At 44.1% G+C, this 15,513-nt stretch overlaps 2 protein-coding genes across 4 annotated transcripts in view; one reads left to right on the plus strand and one right to left on the minus strand.

Annotated features, from left to right (window-relative positions):
- The window catches only part of nedd9 (neural precursor cell expressed, developmentally down-regulated 9), a 34,782-nt gene extending 30,923 nt beyond the window's left edge, over positions 1 to 3,859 (plus strand). For all 3 annotated transcript variants that reach the window (XM_084380359.1, XM_084380357.1, XM_084380358.1), the window contains exons 5-7: positions 82 to 1,263; positions 1,663 to 1,752; positions 2,869 to 3,859. In XM_084380359.1, the coding sequence (XP_084236485.1) occupies positions 82 to 1,263; positions 1,663 to 1,752; positions 2,869 to 3,411 (1,815 nt within the window). In that variant the 3' untranslated portion in view covers positions 3,412 to 3,859. The remainder of the gene's footprint in view (positions 1 to 81; positions 1,264 to 1,662; positions 1,753 to 2,868) is intronic.
- A 7,337-nt stretch (positions 3,860 to 11,196) lies between these two features.
- smim13 (small integral membrane protein 13) lies at positions 11,197 to 14,077 on the minus strand. Its single transcript, XM_084379419.1, has 2 exons — positions 13,557 to 14,077; positions 11,197 to 12,431 (listed from the first exon to the last, which is right to left on the minus strand). The coding sequence occupies exons 1-2, from the start codon at positions 13,630 to 13,632 to the stop codon at positions 12,241 to 12,243; spliced, it is 267 nt and encodes an 88-aa protein (XP_084235545.1). The 5' UTR covers positions 13,633 to 14,077; the 3' UTR covers positions 11,197 to 12,240.
- Positions 14,078 to 15,513: the final 1,436 nt, after the last annotated feature.

Genomic DNA, 15,513 nt, shown 5'->3' on the forward strand with positions numbered 1-15,513 from the left:
TCAAGAAACTTGGTTTTTAATGAAGAAACTTTTTGTTTCATGTTTCAAATATTCATGTCTGATCGTTTCTTTTGTCTGCAGGTCTACGCGGTGCCTCCCTGCAGGACCAACCCGGCCCTCCAGGAGGGAAACTACGACTTCCCGCAGCCTCTCAAACACAAACAGGACGGCATCTACGACGTTCCTCCACCTGTCCTCACCAAGCCCACGCAGAGCCCTCAGTCTCACTATGACTTCCCCCCCAGTGTGGAGCCTCCTGCCCATCACCAACACCCGAACACCAACGGCAACGGCAACGAGGGCATTTACGACGTGCCTCCGCCCGCCCTTCATTCAGGGGCGGGGTCTCAGAGGGACGTGTACGACATCCCTCGGGGCATGCAGCCATCGCAGCACAGAACCTCGCCCGCCGACAGAGACAACAGCAAAGGCATCTACGACATCCCGGCTCAGGATGCTCGCGCAGTAGCGGACATGACGGACGGCGTGAACCGCCTGTCGTTCTCCAGCACCGGCAGCACGCGCAGCAGCATGTCCACCTCGTCGTCCTCCACGGGCTCCAGCTCCGAGGGCCGCCTCGCTCTGGACGTGGACGCTGCTGTGCAGAGGTTGTACCGCCTGCAGCAGGCCGTGGACGCCTCAGTCGGGGCTTTACACTCAATGGCGGCTTCCCCTCACTGGAGGACTTTTCCCTTCATGGAGCGCCACGCTAACGACGTGCGCACGGTGCTGGACCGGGTCCGGGCGGCTCTGGGGGACTTTGTTGTGTTCGGTAGAGGAGCCGCGGCGAACGCCACGGCTCTGTCAGACTCCAGCCTGCACAGTAAGCTGAGACGGCAGCTGGGACGCCTGGAGGACTCGCAGCAGATCCTCCTGCAAATCTACCAGGTCCTGGAGAACTGCAGCTGGGCTCTGAACGCTCTAGTGTCTTCAGGCAAGCACCACAACAAGACCGACGATCTGGATCGCTTCGTCATGGTCTCCAGGACTGTTCCCGACGACGCCAAGCAGCTGGCCTCCACGATAGGCAGCAGCGCTGAGCTGCTGTTCAGGCGGACGCACATGGACGGGTCTTTCTCCATCGGCAGCACACCTGAGGAGAACATGATCCACCCGCTCACCTCCCCCTCCTCTGACAACGACAACTACGGAGGGCAGACCAAGCCCTTCCCCGTGCCCTCCAGCCAGGACAAAGACAACATGAACAACAGCGAGAAGTGTGTGAAGAGCTGGATGGAGGACTACGACTACGTGCACCTGCAGGTAAAATCCTCAGAGGATTGCAGTCATGTTGCTTTTACTCTCAGGGTTTCAGCCATTTTAGGTATTTGTGTTGAACAAAGTGTCTTTTTTAAAACTACAACACGATGTCAGACATTTTTAAATCCTACACATGGGGGCTTTAAAGGTACAATATGTAAGAATTTTAGTTTTAAATGTTCAAAAACAAACTTAAATCATCAACAGAACAGTTTTGACGTCTTTGTGTCGTCTTCAGAAGAAACCTACTGACGTTAAAATGCTAATCAGTTAGCTCCTAGCCAGCTAGAGAGTCAGAGTCAGCTAATGTGACTGCTAGCTGTCTAACTCATGTAGACGTATCAAAGGTCAAGCCTGAGTGCGTCTGAATGCCTCCTCTCACCTTCGTGTCTTCCTCCGCAGGGCAAAGACGACTTTGAACGTCAGCAGAAGGAGCTGCTGGACAAAGAAAACATTATTAAGCAGAGTCAAGTCCAGCTGGGACAGGAACAGGTGAGAACAAAGCAGGTGACCTTTACGGGTCTCATGGGTGCAGAGACTTTGTGAGCCACATGGCCGCTCAGAGCCAGAATATAGAAAATAATCAAACAGTGATATGAGACTCTTTGTACTGAGAGCGTTGAGGTCGCACACGAACACAGTTTCTGCTGACATTTCCAGTGTTTGCTGAGACAAATGTGTCTGTGCTCGTCTCTCTGGGTTGCAGTGGGTGGTGCTCAGCTGCTCCCGTCAGCAGTTATCAACATTTAAATCAAAATGTAGTGACAGCTGTGGAGCCGGTTGTTTCCCAACCACTGTCAATTAAATGTGATGGAGCCACACCCACACAGATCTGATGAAGAGCTGCAGCTTCGAGAGTCTGGAGGGTTAAACTCTTGTAACAAACAACAACCAGTGTTTGTTGATATTAAATGTAACAGACTCATGTTTCCAAAGGCTTTAAAACGTTTGGTCATACATCGACCTGAAACTTGCTTTGAAAAGTGACTCAAGCGATTAATCGACTGAACGTTTAGTCTATGAAAATGTCAGAAAGTGGTGAAAAATGCCCGTCACAACCTCTTAAAGCTTCAAGTGATGTGCTTCAAGTCCTTTTTTTACTTCACCAGGAGTCCAAAAAACCCCAAAACATCATTTCACAGCAAATCCTCATATTTGAGAAGCCAGAACTAGCAAATATTTGACATTTTTGTTTGGGAAAATGACTCAAACAATTAATCAACTAAGCGTTTCATCTATAAAAAGTCAAAAAGTGGTGAAAAATGCCCGTCACAACTTCCCTCAGCCATAGTGATGTCCTTGAATTGCTTGTTTTGAGTCCAAACCCAGAAAAAAAAGAGATTATTTTACAAAAACCAAGGAGCAAATTTAAGATTTTCATATTTGAGAAACTGGAACCAGTAAATATTTGTCATTTTTGCTTGAAAAAAGACTAAAAAAAAACTATCAGCGGGATCATCTGTAAATCGTCCACTATCTGCAGCTGTAGTTAGAAGTGTTTCTGTTTAGTAAGAGGAAGACTTCAGTCTCACAGAGCTGAACCTCATCGTATCATCTCTGTAAAATCATTAACAAGCAAACTAATCTGAATCCTGTCGCCCTTCACAGATCAATCAGTTCAAGAAGCTGGAGCAGGAAGTGATCAAACCCGTGGAGAACGACATCACACAGTGGATCTCGCACACAGGCGTGACCTCGGCCTCCCCGTCGGACCCGTCCCCCTGCCTCTCCCCGTCCACCCCCGTCTGCGCCCGGGACCGCCAGCTGCTCGGCTTCTACTCGGAGCAGTGCGAGCAGCACTTCGTCACGCTCCTCAGCGCCGTGGACGCCTTCTTCGGCTGCGTCAGCGCCGGGCAGCCCCCGCGCATCTTCGTGGCGCACAGCAAGTTCGTCATCCTCAGCGCCCACAAACTGGTCTTCATCGGAGACACTCTGTCCCGGCAGGCCTCGGCGCCCGAGGTGGCCAACAGGGTGATGAACTCCAGTAACGTGCTGTGTGACTTGTTAAAGACGGTGGTGGCCGCGACCAAGACGGCCGCCCTGAACTACCCGAACACGGCCGCCATCCAGGAGATGGTGGACAGAGTCACCGACCTCTCGCACCACGCGCAGCAGTTCAAAGAACAGTTGCTGCAGCTGGCCAACTTGTGATTTTTAAAGCACGTCGCTGCGTTCATTTCACCATAGACTCCACGTGTACATTAATCTAGCATAAATATATATATTTACAGTACATTTATATATATTGCTCTTCATCTTTAAGCCTGTTTTGGATGTTGTAAATAGTCCGTTCTGTAAATATTTGCTCTATTTTGTGTAGATCGTTTTATATTATGGTATGAATATATATGTAGATGCAGTATTTGGTGTCTCTGTAGGATCATGTAGACGTTTTTCATAACATTCCTGTCGCATATTACGAAGCACCTTATGATGAGACGAGTCCTGTTTTATGTTTTTTTTCTCGTTTTTACCTGTAGAACGTCGTGGATGTGTCTTACTGCTGGTGTGTGACAGTAAATCTCCTGTAAAATCATGTTTAATGTCCATATGTGTGTGTGGAGCTCTCCACAAAGTAAAGGATTGTTCTTTAACCATGTGACCGTGTCGGTTAATCTCTCTGACGTATCGGATTCGTTACAGGAGAGGAGAAGTTCCCAGGAGGGGAGGACGAGGAGAGAGGGAGGAAGGTGTTATTATAGTCGAGAGACCTTGAAGAATTGAAGCATTTAAGCAAATTCAAAGCTTTTAAGGCGAATTCTGGTATTTTTGGACTAAAGTGACGAGGCCACACCATTTAATTTCTATTAATATTGATCAGTTTTATGCTTTTAAGTCAGCTTGAATACTTTTTTAAACACCATACAGGCAGTTACAGGAGACTGAAGTTCAATATAGTATAAAGCCTACTAGCTTTTTTGCCAGAGGCTGATGAAGACCATGAGATGCAGTTGAAAGCTCTGGAAAAACAACTCACACAATATATATATTTAAGTATGAAAGTGAAAATTGTCGTTTGGCAAATAAAAAAAAAAAAAATCCACTCAAGGGCACCTTACTAAAAAATTCTCTTTCAACCGTGGCTCCCTGTTTTCATCAGTGCATGGTGTTTGCTGGCTACAGTGGAAAAAAAGCTGTTTCTAGTTTTTTTCCGGAGCTTTCACCAACATCTCCTGGTCTTCTTCACCTGGTGGGAGTTTTTGAAATTACTGTTTTCAAGATTTTTCACACTCGTAAGTCTTAAATATGCGTCTTGAGGAACAACATCAACATCTTCAGCGTCTTTCCTGAGCTTTCGACTGCACATTATTGTTATGTCAGTTTGATCATTTCTGTTAAACAACTATTTCCAACGTCAAGAATGACCTTTAACCCTCGATCTAATAGCTTCATGTGTTTTGTTTTTCTGGAGCTTTTAGCTGCAGCTCATGGTCTTCACCCACAGATCCTGAAATATGAATGACGGCACATCTAAAAGCTCCTGTCGATCCCGTAACGACATCATTTCTGTGGTGAAACTTACATAAGGAGCTAAATCCCTCCGAAGCATGACTCAGCAGAAACCACATTAAAAACACCAGCGCAGGTTTTTTAGTTTTCTCTGTAACCGTGGCGACCCTCCGTCGTGTCGAACTCGATCACATCCTCTTTGCTCCCCGAGGGGATATTTAGTGATTTCCAGTCATGTCTGATCAGAGTGAGTTCTGCTCTGTAATCTCAGTGTAAGATGGGAGCTGGAGGGATTTCACTGAGCGGCGCAGAGCTGCTGGATGAGCCGCCGCTGCCAAACACTTCACTTCACATGTGGAACATTTGACACGACACAAAGACGATAACGAGGACGAGACGCTGCTGCGTACGTCCTCTGGTTTTGAGAGTGACCCGATCAGCTGCAGCACATTTTCTCTGGTTTACAGTGAAGTGAATTGATAAAAATGTAGAGAATAACAGAAGATCTTCATGCAGGAACATTAAGTTGAGCAGAAACTAAACTGTAGGATGAGTTTTCTTCTTGCTTTCACTGACAGATTGGAGAATACGTCTCTGTTTTTGCCTGGCCACCACAGCGAGACTTCAGCCTCCCTCCCTTCAGCTCCCAATCAGAAAATCTCATTAAAAATCCTCCGAGCTCACGCAGGCTGGCACTTACAAGCAATCCGAGTGTTTTTATTATTCAGTGCATTCCTCTCCGGGCTCTCCGGGGAGAAGAGAAAGAAAGGAATTTGCAGTGACTTTGAAAAGGTTTCCCATTTAACCCAAAGTGCAGACAGACACAGTAAATCAGGAGGATGTCAGGTCCGTCTTACAAATCTGTCTGCTGCATTGTAATCTACCCTGCAGAAGCCAGAGGACGAGAAGAAAAGGGTTTTAAAGTTTTCAGGCTGGTAGAAGGATGTAACGTCCTGATTTTAGACCTTTTAAAGATGATTGCATCCAAAAAGAAATCTCCAGAAGCTCTAATACATGACAGCGGTGCCTTGAGCGAGGCTACTGCTATATAATATGTTGACAGACCTAATGTTTACCACCATCTGAGATTAGCGTGTTAGCATGCTAATTATCAGCACAGAGGACTTGACGAGGAAAAGTAAGCGATTGTCAGGGACCGAGCTGGAAGGTAAGACAGACACATGGAAAAAAATTCTCTATTTATTTAAAAATAGCAAATAAATTAAAAACAGAAGTTCTGAAGAATAATTCTGGACCCATAAAAGATGCAGACGTAAACTTCAGCACCAACTAAAGAGACTTAAGAGTGGTGGGGGGAACTTATGTAGTGGCTGATCAGACCATTTAGGGACAGGAGGGGATGAACAGGACACAAACATCTAACCAAGTGCTAACACAAACCCAACACATGTTGCTAATGCTACCAAACATTAGCTAAAGGACAATAATAAAAGAACATTATAAGATTAGTTTTTTAAATAAACTATAATGGTGGAAATCAAAACTAGAACACTACTTCCGGCCCCCATGTACAGGAGGAACATGGTACAGTCCAAATTGGCACTTATTTAAGCAGCCTGAAGCAGCTTGAAAGCCTTTTGCCAGCCAGATGCTTCAGCGACGACCTCACAGAGAACCGGTAACACAAAATAAACTGAATTAATTACACGTACAAGTTAATGAACAAGTTAACTAGTGTGTGCACTACAAATAACTAAATAACTGCTGTCAAAAATGCTAATAAAACTGAATGTTACATGAAACAAAATTGTGTCCGAAGCTCATGGCAAACCAAAACCATCCATTAGTTATCGAGACATTTCCCTGAAAAACCGCGAGCGTCAACCTCGCGGTAACTCTAGAGGAAGACTGAGGGAATTGCCAAAGTCACTAGGATTGATTTTGTGGGCGCCGTCGACGTCTGCACCAAATTTTATAGCAATACATCAAACAGCTGGTGAGATTTAGCTCCAGACCAACCAACAGGCTGATGTTGCCACACAGCTGTGTAGGCCCAAAGGCTTGGATGGCAGTACAGCTACTTCTCAGCTAAGCTAATTACTGTTAGCAGCAGATTAGCTGTGGTTTTCTCCACGTTGACTGTTGAATAATTCATTAAATGACTAAGATGTTGGTCCATCATTGATATTCTTATATATAAGGTCTAGCATTAGGGGAAAAAAACAAGTACATTTAGCATTAGCCACAACTGGTCATAGCTCACCAGCTAGCTTGCTTTGTTTAGCTGTAGTTTTGCCATCATAGTACAGTAATGATGGCAACTTGGGACATCTTTTGGCTCTAAACAAGTGAGGAAAATGTTTGTGCTTGTTATATTAGCCCTGGAAACTAGTAAATCCACTCAGGCCAGAACATAGTTACAAGATGGAGGTTACTGCTACTTCTCTGCTAAGCTAATTGCTGTTAGCAGCAGATTAGCTGTGTTCATGTTTGGGATTTTCAAACTAGTTTTGTTGAATAACTGAGATGGGAAGTGGGAAACATTCAGAAGTAAACTTAGCATTAGCTAAAACTAGTGATAGCTATCTTACCAGCTAGCTTTCATTTAATATAGCTAGCTTGCTTTGTTTAGCTGTTTCAGGCTGTAACTGTGGCCTTTCAGGACATATTGTGGCTCTCAACAAGTGAGAACAATATCTCACAGTTGATTATGCTCGTCCTTGAATTATTTTCGTCCTGGAAGCCAAAATAAATCCTCAAGTCAAGTTGATGCTGTTTAGCTTGCTAGTTAATTACAGCAGGAATAGCTGGGTTTGTTTCCTCATCATGGCTGTGTTGTTGTTGTGTGAGTATGTTGGAAAAACTACAGACGTTGGTTCATTAAATCAATACTTTTCTATTACAGCTAGCAAGGGAAAATCATTAAGTAGCCTCCATTTAATTTTAGCTATGGCTAGCCATGGCGCTGTCATGGTCGGCTCCCTGTATTTCGCTGCTATTTTGCCTTTCTGGGGCCGTAATAATGGCTCGTCAGGACATCTTGTGCTCCAAACAAGTGAGAAAATAGCTTTTGGCTGATTAATGGTTGTGACCTGGGGAGAAATTGGTGAATCAATGAGTTATTTTAGTCCTGGCAGCTCTAATAAATCCACTCGGGCCAGAACACACAGTCCTGCTCTGAACATTAGCAGAAGCTTCTGTATGTGTGTCACCAGGGGCAGCATGCCAAACATCTCATAAATGGCTGTCTTTGGTTTACCACAATTGCACAGCTAGGGCCTTCGCAAGGTGCTGCAGAGACGGGGAGAGCTGAAGCTGCATTTTGCTCAAATCCCCTGGAGCAGTCGTCTCCACGCTGCCCGATGAGACACCGTCTAGTCGAGGCTGAGAAACAGCAAACAGGTGTTGGACTGCTGAGATGGAAATTTGGAGCAGCGGTAATCAAAAAGTCAGCCGCTCACCTGTCTGAGCGAACGAACGGTAAAAAGGTCATCAGAGAGGCGATACGGCCGACAGCAGGAGCAGATAGCAAAGTGTGGTTCTCTGCTGAAAATACAGAGAGTACTGGAGAGTCGATGTCATTTCCTTGGCTTACCACAATCATTTCCTGTAAAGTATTTGCAGGCTCTGAAATTACAGCTTCGTAACTCAGCAGGGCCTCGTTCGCTGAGGCCCCAGCTGCAGGCAGGAGCGTAGCGAGCCAGATCTGAGGCGGAGGTGGCATCATTAGTATGAATAAATCTGCGAGAGGAGGTTCGCCTCGAAGATAATTTACTGTAAGGGCGGTTTTCTTTAATTTTCTGCATCTGTTTCCAGTCGATGATGGATGCAGGATATTCTGGATGTGTGGATTCTCAACCATTTGAGTCATACCACAGTGAAATGTATCAATTACTGCACTTTAAGTATTTCTTCCTGGTGTTTTATTACATTTAGCTGTAGAAGAAGTTACTCGTACATTTTGGCGAAGTAAAAGCAGCAACACCACAGAAACACTCTGACAAGGTAAAAGTCATAATTATATGGTAATCTGTTAATTTCTAACAGGAGCTAGGACATAAAAAACTATCTGTATCTGAGGTGGTTCGGCCTGGAAGTGTTTCCAGGAGGACCGAGGCTGCTGAGCGAGTCCGGTTCTGCTCGAGGTTTCTGCCTGTTGAAAGGCAGTTTTTGAATTGCCGCTATACAAATAAAGATTGAGTGATTGATTGGATGATCATAGGAATATTATAGGCAGCAATGTCTTTAATTTTCTTTAAAACACGAGCTGTGAACGACATCATCTCGCTCAATAAACATCACCAACGCCAACATGGCCGCCACCTCGGCACAGAAAAGGTGCTAAAAAAAGATGAAAATCAAAATAAATCTGGTCGTATTGAAAACTGAAGTTATATAAAAGGGTAGTTCATCAGTTCAGTGAGCTGCTGATGTACAGGAGCAGCTCTACAATGTTTACGTTCAACAAGACAACGTCACTAACGCGATTGTCGGCTGTGTTGTCTTTATAATTACGTATTTTCATCTTATTTTTCACTTGTGTTACGACGAACTACGTTAAAAATCTTTTAAATTAACAAACCCACATGTACTTAATGGCACAATTCAAGCAGGATCAAAATTGTCTTTCTCCTTTCACTACCGTACAAAGTCTCCAAGTCATAACTGTGGATTTTGAACTTGTAGTTCAGTCGTGAGTGAAATGAAAATGTGCTTTAAAACGAGCTGACTGAAACAGAGAAGAGTCTAAAAGCCACAGGCTGCGGGGGGGAAATTCAATACATGTGAACTTTAAAATGTGTCAGTGGGCTATTGAAGCTTTACACTTCTGTTTTCTTTACATCCGTAAATCTAAAATGAATCCTCAGACCTCGCTGAGCTGCACGCTGCAGTGCTCTGCAGTAAGAACGAGCACTTAAGGAATAAGCTAATGACCCTCTGCGGCTGAAATGCATTAAAGCCTCGCCAAAGATTAAAATGGAGTTTTAAAGCATTTTAAATTAGATTATACGTACAGAAGATTAATTCAGAGCATCGGGTTCTGGGACATTAATTCACTGCAACAATGTGAAACCAGCCAGCAGAGCTGAGAGGAGACGGAGAGAGTTCACCATGTGTTTCTCTGCTTGTTTGTTTTTATTTTTAGTCTTTTATTTTTGTGTTTTAAGCATCTGGTCCTGTTTGTGAGCTCCACTCAGAAACAAAACAGCTGCGGTGTTTGTTTCAGAGGATCACAAACCTAACGACCCCTCAACTCAGGCGAATACACGATCATCGTACGACTATTTAAATATCTATTCATTACGTTTCCTTTATTTTGTGCTCTGACCTGAGGGCCTTTAAAGGTCAGCTGCTCCAAAATAGTTTTATTTCATTCTCAGTTAAGTCGTGCGACATAAAAGCTGCAGGTGAGAGATTTATACTCTTTGTCCACGTGGATTCAACACGTACTGAACAGAATAAAGAGATAAAACATGTGCTGTCTTGCTCAGATGTTTGGTTGGTGTCTCCTTCAGGCTGCAGTTTTCCGTCAGTGCCACACTGCCACCTGCTGGTCAAAGACGAGAATGACAGGTGAACAGAAAATACTGGAACACCTGCGAGGTTCATGGATTAATATTCACAATATTAATGAAGTAATAATACAAACTCGGATATTTATTTTTTCCATAACTGAATAAACAAACTGTTCTCAGAGGAGAATAAGAACAGAACAGTTTGAAGCTAGACAGGTGGCAGGGTCCGCCACATGTAAACAAAGTAAAACAGTATCAAATTATTAACACAAGAAGATTTTAGACGATTAATCATCAAAAATGTGGAGTAAAGGCGACTGAACAGCCTTTAAAACCTTTAAAAGATACTTAATATCGATACAATACTGATTTATTGCCTTGATGAATATTATGACTGGATTAGTTATTAATTCATTAATGTGTACACTACTTTAATGCTGCAGCTGGTTAGCTGAAACCACCTCCAAGGATCAGTACCATATCTTGTTTAATATTATAAATCATAAATGCTTCCCACTCTTGAGCTGCTGTGACAATTGAGTTTTATGTTATCTTAATACTTGAGTAAATGTACTTTAGTTACTCTGCACAATCTTGCTTGGTTAGGACTGAAAATATGGTCTAGTGATCAAACCCTCACTGATGACTCGAGGCAAAATTGTGCTTAATTTTCTATCTGAAGGCACCTCAACGATTATTTTATCAATAAATCTGCTGCTTATGTTCTTGATCAGTCAATTAAAATGGCCGTTAAACCCTCTGACAGCCACACAGGACACTATTAAATGTTTTGGTTTGTCTGACTTGTGTTCAAAAACCCAAATAATTTTCTGAATTTGCATTTCCAAGTGGCTGATACATGTTTTTTCACCATGTGTGCGTACAGAACAAGTTAGTTTATTGTGTATTTTGTATGTTTATATTCCTGGTAATTAATATCTTGCATATCAGGGTACTGTGAGCCATCAATCACGTGTATTTCTCTTTAAAAAACAAGCAGTGCTCGACGTACTTATGGCATTATTTATTTGAAGCTGGTGCTCCACTGAAGAAGAAGAAGAAAACAAAATGCTGATAAAAAGGTGCAAGAGTTACATGAGTTTCACCTGGAGGGAGAATATTATTACATAAATATATCCACTAGGCCCTGGTCAGCTTTGATTTGCTCTGTAATGGAAACCAAGCTACTTGTCAGCTTTTACAAAAAGGAGGTCATGTAACGAACAGTGGATGCCGTCTCGACAGGCACTGGTACAGACGAGAGGCACAGGGAACAGGGAGAGGGTTCAGACGCCACCCGGCGCAGCAGGGAGCTTCGTCTCATCGCTTCGAGATCAGCTAATAACCTACAGGGCTGCTTCGGTCCTCGACACCTTCTCCTCACTCTTCAAGTATAAACCTATAAAAAAAACAAAAGGGTGAAGGAGAAGTTGCGAGAAACAAAAAGGTCACTGGAATGAAGCCGTGTCATTCGTCGTCTGCCTGGGAGGCTCGGGGGCGTTTTTCTACCGGATGGTCGTCCGTAATACAAAGAGTACACTGTGCAGGAGACATCGACGTGACAGCGTGAACAATCCTTTTCATTGCACTTTGTAACGTTTTAAGGAACATTAAATTGTCAGCTGTACAAATCGCTTTTCAGTTTTTACCTTGAAATGATGTAGACGAGATCATTTTTTAAACATTTATCCTCCGACTCTGTTAAAAACACGACTAAACACATGTGAGAGGATTGAAAACATCTGTGTGTGATGGAGCATCGTCACGCTCCACAGTAGGTGGCAGGAAGCAGCCTCAGACTCAGTTACACATACATGACTGTACATAATTAAACAGATGACACACAGAAATGGACACTAATGTACATTAATGGCTTTTCCCTTTGAAACCAGGAGATCTGCCTGGTCAGTTTAAAGTGTCCTGATGAAGAGGAGGGCTGACTGAGTGTCCTTGTGTAGTGTAGAGCACAGGGTCAGTGGGGAAACATCTCTGATGAGCCGTCACTGTGAGCAGAGCGTTGATGCACAGTGGCTGTCTGGGTGATTTTTCTTTTCTATGAAGTGCTTTCTGGAGAGGCGACTCTTTGGCGTGCCGTCCTGGGCCGACTTCGTGTCGGAGCGCTAGCTGCGCGCTCGCTCTTCGTTTCGGACGGCTGCGTTTCGGCCTGCGGGGTGCTGGCGTCCCCGACCAGTTCACGCAGGAACTTGAATTTGGACAGGAAGAGCTGCCACACTACATACCAACCTGAGGGGTGAAGAAGAGGAAGGAGATGTTCACAGGAATGATCAATGAGCTTTCTGAATCAGTCACGGTCAGTTAACGACTTACTGCCAACACTCGTCTAACTAATAAAACATCTTCTGGCCACCACACAATAAAAAACACTTTCAACCCAACCCAAACAAAGAATGTGGGCAGGATCGACACAAACTGAACACAGAATTTTATACTGTTTAACTTTGTTTATATGTGGCGGACCCTGCCACCTTTTCTAGCTTCAAACAGCGTTCTGAGACCTTATTTTCCTCTGAGAGCAGCTTGTTTATGCAGTTATGGAAAAAATAAATACTGTGAGTTTGTATTATCTGATAAATATTGTAAATATTCAAATTCTGAGTTTGAATTTCTTCACAGAAACAACACAGTGCCCCTTTTTAAAAGAAAGTTTTATGCAAAAAGTGATGTTTTTCAGCTTCCCAAATATGGATATTTCCTGCTTTTTTTAGGATTTCATGTAAAACTGACTTTCTTAGGGGTTTGGACTGTCAGAACAAGCTATTTAAAGACATCCGCTTTGACCTCAATAAGACAATATAAGCTCAGGAAGAACTTTATTGATCCAGAAGGACAATTTCTGACATTTTATAGACCAAGTGATTAATCGATTCATCCGATAATCAGTATTGATTGTTGCAGTCCTACTCTGACATCACTTCCACCTGCTTCTCCGGCTCAGGTGTGTCCAGTTTCACCCCATCATGTGTGAGGTATGAGGGTGTCTGAGCAGCAGATCAGCAGCAGCCATGTTTGTGTCCAGACATCTGCCAGACTCCTCTGCGGCTGATAAATATAGCAACTCCTCACTGTAACCGAAACTTGCCGGTCAAAGACATTCAATACACTCTGACCTGCCATACAAAGGCAACTTTATTTACAAAGCAATAGGTGGACATTTTAGGCTCAACTGTGGAGCTACTCCCACGTTGGGGTTAAGCAAGTAACACATAACAGCATCTTATTAGCTAGCTAGCAGTTCAATCAACTGACATCGGCCTTGTTGATCCCCAAATCCGATGACAGCGGTGAAAGCAGCCACACAAACACGTGTGAGTTGTGTAAGTGATGAAGACTTATTCTCTGTAAACTCACCAAACAGCATGAAGAGCAGCGCACAGACGAGTGTGGCCACAATGACCAGCAGTGTGAGCCCGACACTCTGCCACATCTCTTAGCCGGACACCTGATAGCACCAACAGCATATGGAGACGAGGAGCGGCGTGTGTCTCTGCTTCCCCTCCCCGACACGACGCGTAGCTTAGCCGCCTTGGCAGCTTGCGTTAGACAGCCAGCCGAGACGACAGAGAGGAGGAAAACAAACAGCAGCACATTGCAAACTCACACCAGCTTGTTTTGCTAGCGTGTGGCTGGCTAGCTAGCTAGCGAGCTAGCTGGGTGACAGACGCGGTAGTTTTCACACGCCGACAGAGGACCGCGACGTTAGCTGACGTTAGCCGGTCACAGCGGGGTAAAGTCCGTCTTCCGTCTGCTACATAACTGCAACATGTATCTGCTGGCTGTCACAGACGAGGCAGAGCTGTAGCTCAACTACAGTAACTGGGTTAAGACAACAAAATCAACGTCATGAGACCCACTCACACTGCGCATGCGCAAGGGCACCGCTTGACTTCTGGGTAATGAAGTTTCTGGCGTCAACTTTCCCACTTTTATTATTTCTTTGAAAAGCTTTCCAGAAACATGGAAATACACTAAATATCTAAAACTTATTGTGATTTTTTTTGTTCACGTTTTCATTTACGTTGAGTTTGATGATTTCTGTCTTTATAAATAAATAAACTTGCCACACTTTGCCTACGTTTTTATATTATTATATATTTTTGATAGGCCTCAGCGGTCCATATATCTCAGCAGGATCCGGAAAAACTAGTCCATGCATTCATCTTCAGTAGACTTGAATACTGTAAGGATGTCTTTTAAAGCACTCAAAAGTAGGTCACATCACTCCAGTTCTCAGATCTTTACACTGACTTCCTGTCTGTCAGAGATGAGATTTCAAAATCCTGCTGTTGTCAATGATTCTGCTTTGTCTGAACCAGCCGGACCTCTGAGGTCGTCAGGTCCAGGTCTGCTTTCAGTCCCTACAGTCAAAACTAAACATGGAGAAGCAGCGTCCAGTTATAATATCTGGAACAAACTCCCAGAAAACTGCAGGTCCGCTCCAACTCTCACCTCTTTTAAATGGAGGCTGAAGACCCACTGCCTTTTATTGAATTTTAAGGCTTTGGTCCACATCTTGAGCTGCACTCTAACTCTAAATTCATACAGCTCTTCACCATAACTGAACCTACGACGCCTGAAAGCACTGTTTCATTGAGTCCAGCAGGAGGAGTCATTATCACACATCTGTAATCTGGTGATTCGAGTTCTGGGAACTCTGTTTTTGTGGGTGTAACTGATGTTTTCCAGTATTCTGACTCTGCACATGAGCAACTGGAGACTTTCCCACAAAATTGTCAGCTCACGTCTCTTTCGAGTTGGACTGGGCGAGGTCACAAAAGGAGCAGCATTTAACCAGTTTTTTAAAAGAGGATGTTGAAGCTGTGACTTCTTTGCGTTGCCTTTCACGCTGCTGAGGCGCTACAGGACGTGACCTCTGACCTCAGACACTCTATCACATGATGCTATCAGAAGATGTAAACACAAGATGTAAAGGTCCAAGTCATCCTGTGATTTACTCTCATTCTGTCTCAAATCTTACTGTACTGCTTGGCCATGACTATGATCACACTGCATGAGCATGTGAGCACCCATGTTGTGATTTTTTTGATAAATTCCTCATCTCCTTCAGTTGTTTTGAACAAAGCTGCAGATGCTGTTTTGCTGCGAAGCTCCAGAAATGTTTTGTGGACTACATCGACGTGAGGGTGAGCAGATAATGGGTGAAACGTTCCTTTAAGGGCCGGCTGTGGCTCAGGAGGTTGAGCAGTCTCCATGTCATGGTATGAACTTAACCCCAGATTGCTCCCAGTGGTTTTTCCATCAGTGTACGCGACCTTGCACGGTATCCTCCGCCACCAGTGCATGGACG

This window comes from Pagrus pagrus (genome assembly GCF_965226575.1).
Source record: "Pagrus pagrus genome assembly, chromosome: 17".
In the NCBI taxonomy this organism is placed as follows: Eukaryota; Metazoa; Chordata; class Actinopteri; order Spariformes; family Sparidae; genus Pagrus; species Pagrus pagrus.

What these genes read in the sequence shown, in the direction of transcription:
- smim13 (XM_084379419.1), bottom strand. Translation starts at nt 13,632, where the DNA reads ATGTGGCAGAGTGTCGGGCTCACACTGCTGGTCATTGTGGCCACACTC. An exon ending in GCTGCTCTTCATGCTGTTTG is followed by an intron (nt 12,432 to 13,556) that starts GTGAGTTTACAG and finishes TTCACCCCTCAG; the next exon opens with GTTGGTATGTAGTGTGGCAG.